Source organism: Felis catus, chromosome C2, assembly GCF_018350175.1.
Source record: "Felis catus isolate Fca126 chromosome C2, F.catus_Fca126_mat1.0, whole genome shotgun sequence".
In the NCBI taxonomy this organism is placed as follows: domain Eukaryota; kingdom Metazoa; phylum Chordata; class Mammalia; order Carnivora; family Felidae; genus Felis; species Felis catus.
In genome coordinates, this window is record NC_058376.1 from 46,160,768 (window position 1) to 46,170,204 (window position 9,437).

Sequence of the window (9,437 nt, forward strand, 5' to 3'; positions counted from 1 at the left end):
GGTTTTGGCAGTGGTATTTCTTCCACTTGCAAAAGCCCTTCACATGGTTTTAATATTGCCTCAAAATTTGCTTTTATTTTAGGTTTTTCCAATTTTAGGATCAGATACTTAAAGAATTTGTAAACAGATTTACTACAGGCTAAAAGTTAAACTTTAAAAACTATTAATTAAATGGAAAACAACACTAAGGTACAATTTAATGTGCAAATAAAATGCCACTACTTTATGTTACCTTTAGTGATTGTCTTTGATACATATTTTCTCATTACCGTCGTCAAGTGTGGACATGTCAGAAGGAAACAAGACTCTGGTCACTGAGTTTGTTCTCACAGGACTTACAGAGAGATCATGGCTGCAGTTCCTCTTTTTCTTCATGTTCTTGGTCATCTACATCATCACCATGGTGGGGAACGTTGGACTGATGGCTCTTATTTGGAAGGATGCCCATCTTTACATGCCTATGTACTTGTTCCTTGGTGGTTTAGCCTTTGCCGATGCTTGTACTTCAACCTCTGTAACTCCCAAGATGCTAGTCAATTTCTTAGACAAGACTGCAATGATATCCCTAGCAGAGTGCATCACCCAATTTTACTTTTTGCTTCCAGTGCAACTACAGAATGTTTCCTTCTGGTAGTGATGGCCTATGACCGCTATGTAGCCATATGTAACCCCTTGCTTTATCCAGTGATAATGTCCAACAGACTCTGCATTCAGTTGATAATTATTTCATATGCAATCAGTTTTCTGCATCCCCTGATTCACATGAGTTTGTTATTAAGATTAACTTTCTGCAGGTCTAACATTATTATAATGTTAGAATATTATTCTATGTATAGAATGTGTAGAATATACATTATTATAATGTATTAGAATAATACATTATTTCTACTGTGAAATTTTCAACTATTCCAAATTTCATCTATTAATGCATTAATGATATTTATTTTTGCAGCTTTAATACAAATATCCACTTTAATGACCATCATAATCTCTTATCCTCGTGTGCTCTTCGACATTCTGAAAAAGAAGTCTGAAAAAGGCAGAAGCAAAGCCTTCTCTACATGCAGTGCCCACTTGCTCTCTGTCTCATTGTACTGTGGCACTCTCATCTTCACCTATGTGCGTCCTGCATCCAGTCTAGACGAAGATCAGGACAAATTGTATTCCCTATTTTACACTATTATAATTCCCCTGCTAAACCCATTTATTTACAGTTTGAGAAAATAAAGAGGCTATAGGTGCCTTGAGATGAGCTACAAAGAAGTAAATAGTTGTCAAGGGAAATTTCAAATGGTTTCTCTTCTCACCCTTTGCATAAACGAGTTCTTAAATCTTTCAGATTAGCCATGGTTCTGCCCTTTTACTAAAGAGCTAGTGGTCAGGGTGGTCGCTAAGCAATGGGTGAAGGAACCCAGCTTCACACAATGTTTACTTGAATATACGTCCAATTAAAGTTATTACGTCAGTTGAAATGACTCCTACTACTAATTGTTGATTTATTTAAAAATATTGTAATTCCTTTTTATCTGAACATTTAGTCTTTGAAAATTTGATATCTGCAAGGGACTCCTCCCCTAAATTCCACTTAATAATTGACAGTAACTGAGGCTGGTGTGTAAGTCGGAGTCATTTAGTTCATGACTGATCCTAGCTCACTGAGCTCGACCTGCATGTTAATAAGGCTCTGTGATGTTTTACCACATCATGATAAAATGATAAAAACTTAGATTCTTGGAAGAAAAATGTTTCCAAAATAAAGGGGAGGAGAATTAATAAAAATGAAGAGTTTGAAAAAATTGGTGCATTTTAATAACAACAATTAAAAAAAAGTTGGCTTGAATTAAATAATGGAACATCAAGATTTTAATTTCCCATATCTAGAAGCCCACATACTAACTTTCATACAGGAAGGACAATATAATATAATGGTATTTTGGAATTTGCAGATTTGGAAATATCTCAAGACATAGCTTTCTTAGATATTACAGATCTCCTGTACTCTATTTACATGACTATTTTGTTAGCAATAGTAAGTTGGTAAACATTTGCATAGAGATTGCTTTGCTCTCCTACACTAGGTAGATGGCAAAGTGGAGGGCAAGGATGAGAAACTGGTTAAGCATATATGGATGCAGGCAAAAAATTGAGCTAGTGGTCCTTTTTTCTTTAAGTTCATTTATTTATTTATTTTTGAGAGAGAGAGAGAGAGAGAGAGAGAGAGAGAGAGAGAGAGAGATACACAGAGACAGAGACAGAGAGAGACAGAGAAAGAGAGGGCGCACATATGGGGAGGGGCAGAGAGAAGCAGAGATAATCCCAAGTAGGCTCCTCGCTGTCAGAGCAGAGTCCAACACTGGGCTCGAACTCACAAACTGTGTGATCATGACCTGAGCCAAAATCAAGAGTCATATGCTTACCTGACTGAGCCAACCAGGCACCCCTAGACTAATTTATTTTAGTATACTACAATTGACATAGATTCCTTTTTTCTTTTCGTTTCTTTTTCTTTCCTTTCTTTCTTTTCTTTTCTTTCTTTTTTTTTTTTTGGCGAGGACTTAATTATGTTCCTTGAGAAATCTGTTTGTTCAAGCACTGTGTTTAAAAAAAAAAGAATTTAGGGGCGCCTGGGTGGCGCAGTCAGTTAAGCGTCCGACTTGAGCCAGGTCACGATCTCGCGGTCCGTTGAGTTCGAGCCCCGCGTCAGGCTCTGGGCTGATGGCTCAGAGCCTGGAGCCTGTTTCCCATTCTGTGTCTCCCTCTCTCTCTCTGCCCCTCCCCCGTTCATGCTCTGTCTTTCTCTGTCCCCCCAAAAATAAATAAACGTTGAAAAAAATAATAATAAAAAAAAGAATTCATAGGAAATAGAAATTAAATTCAAGTTGTTGAAGCAGGAGTGAAAATGGTCCTCTTGTTGAAGTATTTTAAAAGTTATATTTAGGGTTTTTTTTTTTAATTCCAACAAACATCAAAATACTTATCTAAAATGAAGACAGTATGCATCATAAATTTATCAATCATTTGACTTATGAATATAAATGAAAATATTCAATTCATTTTAATAGGCTTACAATTTTATTGCCATAGGTTCCCATTAGAAATGGCTTTTTAAAATGTTAGACAACTGAATGCATTGTTTTGAAAAGTACTATTGACTGCAGAAAACTGTGGTTAATTTTACTGTTTTGGTGGCTAACAATGGCACAGGATTTTTAAAAAAAATTTTTAATGTTTATTTACTTTTTGAGAGAGACAGAGAGAGAGTGAGTGGGGCAGGGGGAGAGAGAGGGTGACACAGAATCCAGAGGAGGCTCCAGGCTCTGAGCTGTCAACACAGAGCCCGACATGGCGCTTGAACTCACAACCCGTGAGATAATGACCTGAGCTGAAGTCAGATGCTCAACCAACTAAGCCACACAGGCAACCCCCCTGCCCTGCCGCCTTTTTTTTTTTTTTTAAATATCTAGTGTGGATATTTTTAATTTATAGGTTAGGATTGATTTTTGCATTACATTTTCCTTACTTTTGATTAGGGCCCTGTTCCAATAATTTACCATTATGTTCTGTTACAATCTTTTAAATTTTTGTTATCATTTTGACAAAAATAAATGTTTCCATGCATATATGTCTCGACAGTTGTTTTGTTTGTTTGTTTTATTTTTTTGCTTTTTTGTTTTTTACTTTGAGGGTATGGCACTTACATAATGTTTCTAATTTCTGCAATGATATTTCATGACAGAATTATTAAAGGTAGAACCAATAATTAAAAACTTGTTAATCTTTTAGTATATGTAATGCTAACAAATGAAGACTTTGTTTTGTAACCACAGTGAAATTATTATACATAACAGAATTAATTGCTTAACATTATTTAATATCAATCTGTGTTCCTTATTCCCAATTTGTATCAAAAATTTGTTGTTTCTTTGTTTGAATCAGGATTTAAACAAAGTATATCTATTGCATTTTGATGATGGTTCTTAAATTTCTTTTCATCTATAATAGTTTTCTCTTCCTCCTTTTTTCATGTCATTTATCTGTTGAATAAACTGGTTTATTTTCTATAGAATTTTTCACATTTTGGATCTGGCTGATAGTATCTTTGTGATAAAGGTAATGTATACTTAGAGAACTGATGATAGAATTAGATCTACAAGCTTACTTAAATCCAGAACATATTAATTTTATTAGCTGTGGATGGCCTATTGTGTGTTATTAAGAATAAAATTTATGATTTTATTTTTAATAAAACTATTCACTTCATCCATATTTTAAAATGTATTTATCTAGAACTAGACAAAGACTCACATAATGGTTTTTACATTTATGGGTTTGGAAGGTTACTTCCCTTTTATCATTTTTTTCTCACTTAGGAAAATGTAGGTTAGCTAATAATTTTTCTATTTTGTAGGTATTTTAAAAGAATTAGCTTATAATTTTAAAAATTACATCTAACTTTTCTCTTATCTAATTCTTTACTTTCTCCTAGTTTTAAAGTTTTTCCATTGGCTCTCCTTTCTTGTAATATTTTGGTTTCTTCTAGATTTTATATCCATAGTTGAATTTATTGATTTCATTTTAGCTTTTTTTTTGATATGGTCTGTATTCTTTTTTTTTTAATTCTTTTTTTTTAAATATTTATTATTCTTGAGAGACAAAGAGACAGAGCATGAGCAGGAGAGGAGCAGAGAGAGAGGGAGACACAGAATCTGAAGCAGGCTCCAGGCTCTGAGCTGTCAGCACAAAGCCCAATGCGGGGCTCTAACCCACAAACCGTGAGATCATGACCTGAACCAAAGTCAGTTGCTTAACTGACTGAGACACTGAGCCACCCTGAAGTTGTCTGTATTATATAATGGATTTTCTTTCAAATGGAATTTAGTTGCTGAGTGTTTTGCATGTTTCTGGTTTTCTACCTCTTATTGTTCATATGGAGTTTCCATTTATGTTAACTTTCTACAGATCCAACATAAAAACACCAGTTCTATTTTGAATTCTTGTTGCCATATAAAGTTTCCAAACAGATGAATCTATTAATGCATTGATTCTTTTTGGTTTCTCAGTCTTTATTCAAACTTCACTCCTATGAACAATTAAATTAAGTTTCTTATACCCATGTCATCTTTGGCATACTGAAAAAGAATTATGAAAAAGGCTGAAGTAATGCCTTCTCCACAGCGGTGGCCATTTGCTCACTGTTCTCCTGTTCTCTTACAACACTCTTTTTTTTCAGATTTGTGAGTCTTGAATCTGCCCCAGATGAAGAACAGGGCAAAATGCATCCTTTGTTGTATATTATTGCAATTCTCTACTAAATCTCTTCTTACACATACAGCAAAAGAAACAAATTTAAGGTGGACTAATAAAATGATAAAGGAATACACATTTCTCAAATAAAATGTCACCATTTTTTCAATTTTTATTTAAATAAGCACAAAACCTAAATGGACATCTTGCACATTGATAATACTCAATGCATTTTTTAGTTAAAAAAAATAGAAAATGTGTAAACTTTATATTACTATGTTATAAAAATATGGCTGATGACTTTAAGCAATTATTAAGTCTTTTAAACACCCAGTGAATTTGTCAGAATTTAAGATTTGTTCTTCAGCTATAGGCAAGAGTGAAGCAATGTTTCAGTTGCTTTCACTCTTATATCATCATCTTAGTAGATGATTATTGAATGAGTAAATGCATGAGAGCTCTACTTCCAATGATAACCCTTTCTGGAAACAGCTTGAAGCACATGCAAAGTCTTCTAAAAGCCTTCCATAAAACCAAACAATTTCCAGCTGCATTATTCTTGCTTTGTAAGACTTTTACACCCAAGAAATTATTTGGAATTAAATAGTATACAGTTCATGAGTTTTAAAAACAAAAGTGACTATACACATCATCTTAAAGCATTTCAAGGTAATTACAGTCACCTAAAAAAAAAGTACTTCTAAATAAGTATCCTCCTTGCTGACATTAAAATATTTGTCTTGGGGCGCCTGGGTGGCGCAGTCGGTTGAGCGTCCGACTTCAGCCAGGTCACGATCTCGCGGTCCGTGAGTTCGAGCCCCGCGTCAGGCTCTGGGCTGATGGCTCAGAGCCTGGAGCCTGTTTCCGATTCTGTGTCTCCCTCTCTCTCTGCCCCTTCCCCGTTCATGCTCTCTCTCTGTCCCAAAAATAAATAAACGTTGAAAAAAATAAATAAATAAATAAAATATTTGTCTAAACATATAGACAAATACATAGCAATAGTTTTCACAATAAGTAGAGTTAAAAATTTCTGGTAAGTATGAATTACCCTTTTCATTCTGACAGTATCAATGAAAAAATCATTATTAGAAGTACTGTTTATACAAAATTAATTTTTTAGTAATTACAAACCACTTGAAAATTTTCAGTGTTTCTAATCAGTCTTCTAATAATGGTGTTTCATTTTAGAGGGACTGATTAAATTAAAACTTTATTATATCCTCCTATCTCCTTGTAATTTTTTTCCTTCCAGTATGGTATCCACTGTAAGCTTTTTGACCTCCTTATTTATATTCTTGTATTTTGGTGAACAATAAAACGAAAATATTTGTCTAAATAAATGAGCAATGATTTTCTGTTTCTGCTACATCTTTCCTGATGTATGATTCTTAGACAATAATTCCTACGCTATTCTGTGTTGCTTAACATACAATTTTACAGAAAATTCTGTACATAAGCTAGCACTGTACTGAAAAATAGTCTATTAAACTCTAAGTGCCTCCTATACCACTGCTTCTACTGAGCCTAAAGTAGGTCTGTGGGCCTACGTGTACAGGTGGTACAACGTGTGGGTACCACCTTGACAACAGTGGATTAGAGAAGTTACATTATGCTTTTCAGTCTACAGGCCTCTCATAGTTTTTCTACTGTTTCTGTTTTTGCCATCTTCATGTACATCCATTCTATGCCTAATGATGTATGGGGTCAGGCCATATGAATATGGTTTCTGTCACCATGAATGCCATGTTCAGTTAAGAATATCTGAGACTATAATATTAATAAGGCCAGCTACTCAAAACTGTACTAAAATTTCTGTTTGGGCCAGATGAGTAGTCATCTTATGATATAAATCAGTGGAACACATACCAGGGGAAATATTATCCATTTGTAATTAAACTGGTAGGAGAATAGGTAATGGGCATTTGACAGGTACGTAATAGGTTGTTGAGCATTGGAATTGGGGCTTTATTCAAATTGTAAGAACTCAGAGAAGGTTTCTGAGTGGAGTAATTTGATAAGGGCTAAACTATATTTGAATGCATGATCTAATGTATGGGCATGCACATTGAATGCTAGATAACATTATCAATGAACTGAAGAAATACGAGGCCTTAGCCATCCTATAAAATCTGAGAAAAAGGCACATTAGGTGATAAATTAAATGTAAATCTACCACCACACTCCATCACCCAAACCAATGGAACCTTGTTTCTATGAATGGCACCATTAAGAAAAAATACTGTATCAATAGCAGACTGGCCATCTGATTTCACTGCAACAGTTCATTGTACTGAGACAAAATCACAGCAGTTCCATGGAAATATTGTGTGGTAAATTTATACCAATACATTAAATATTAATTAATTCGTGTCCTAGGCTATAGGGAGGAGAATAAAGCTCTTTAAGTTGAGGCTGTGTCACTTTCTCACTGATCAAAGGTCTGAAGAAAAAGCATTACAATCTCTGAACATGGAACATAAATGGGTCACTCAGAAGGATATTTTCTTTCTTTTAGTACTTGGGAATATGGCTGCTTCTTAACATAGGAAAATCTATCCCATAAATTTCCACCTCTCCAATCTCAGTGATAAACTAAAAAAAAAAAAAAGTGGGGGGTGCTGAGTTACAACCAAATCAAGAAAGAAAGTATATTTTCTTCTCCTTCCTACTTTTCTACTTCCATAATCTACATAAATGCTCCTAGAGCCCAATAACCAAAAAATCCTTAGAATTCCAGGCACAATGGAGAATATACTTGTAAAGCAGTTAGGATCCTCTAGTCAAACATCCTCAATTTTTACAAGTGAGGAGTGTTAATGCTATACCACACAGAATTAACAGAGGCAGTTCCTTATAACTTTTATTTCACTTGAACACGCGAGGCTTCCTCTTGTACATTCAATAAGCTACTACCTGAGAGGAAGAGACATCAGCAATTAACTGAGTTCAAGAGTCAGTTGCAGTCATCAGGCCAGGAGTTGTGTTGTGTGAAATGGCAAAACAAATAAACAGCAGCAAAAATTAAAAGTTGGAACAAAGGCTCTGACGCTGGTTGAGTTAGTATTAAGGTGTTCTGAAGGAGAATGAGGGGAATAAAGCTTCCAGCTGAACTGGAAAAGAAAGCCTCTGTGGCCAAGAGTAAAACATAATGCAATGTTTAAAAGTTACTACTCTGACGAGGAACCACAGGGCCTTTGGTATTAAATTTGCACAATCCACAAAGTTACCCACACACAGCATAATTTTCCCTTTCACTGAGTGAATTCACAGTTACTACACAACCAGTATTTCCCAGAGAAAGCCTTTGCAGCTCAAGAGAACTGAGCCACAAATCCTATTATCTGTCAGAAATTTGGGGTTTTACTATCCCCAACCTACATCAGATTTCTGTTGTATGCTTTACTATGTCTAAGTCAGTGAAAGGATAATTTTGCAATTCTTGTTTGTCATTTTCCTATGACCTGTTCCCATTACTACAGAAAGTGTAGTGCTAACCAGTGGGCACTCTCAGGCTTCTACCCTGGTTCCTGAGCCCTTGTCAGCCCCATCACAAAAGTGTGTGTGTGCTGCTCACCCAGAGGCAAGCATGTCACACAGATTCTGATGGGCCTGGAGAGATGCTGGCAGCTTTGCAGCTGTTTAAGGAGAACTCCTTACATTGCTACACTAAGATTAGAAAAACAAAGGGATAAATTCTGGTTTTTTGTTTTTGTTTTTTTTTCCTCATCAACATTGCATATGAAAGCCATGATTTTTAACCTTTTAATTTACTATACATTTTGATTTTTAACTTCAGCTCCTAGATTCTGTTGTCAAATAAATAGACTCATTCACCCTAAAGAATCTATTAGCTACAATGGACCAAAGGTTGGTACAGAGAATGAATGGATAGGTTTTAGGATGAGGAAAGGGATATATAGGCTTAAGAATTTTGATCTTCTAAGAGTGATCATAAATTACGCTTAAGGGTTTAAATGGAATCTCATCCATGGGTGTGCGAACAGTGCTGATCTCAGTGGTTTGGCATTTTATAAAGATGATTTTGGCCCAAATTCAGATTTTGGTGGGAGAATATATTAGAAAATACACATAGATTATTAAAAGGATATGTGAGTATTCTAGGCAGGAGATGGAGTTTTCTTGAATTTTGAGAAAAGTGGGTGGTTTCAACAGATATTAAAGAGATAAAAGCC

At 35.0% G+C, this 9,437-nt stretch overlaps 1 protein-coding gene across 1 annotated transcript; it reads left to right on the top strand.

Moving 5' to 3' along the window:
• The first annotated feature begins 286 nt into the window (after nt 1-286).
• Nucleotides 287-1,252, top strand: LOC101088606 (olfactory receptor 5AC2-like). The gene is given in 5 exon segments (XM_011286020.3): nt 287-590; nt 593-812; nt 871-896; nt 899-1,221; nt 1,223-1,252. Coding segments are annotated over 5 exon segments (903 nt in total).
• Nucleotides 1,253-9,437: the final 8,185 nt, after the last annotated feature.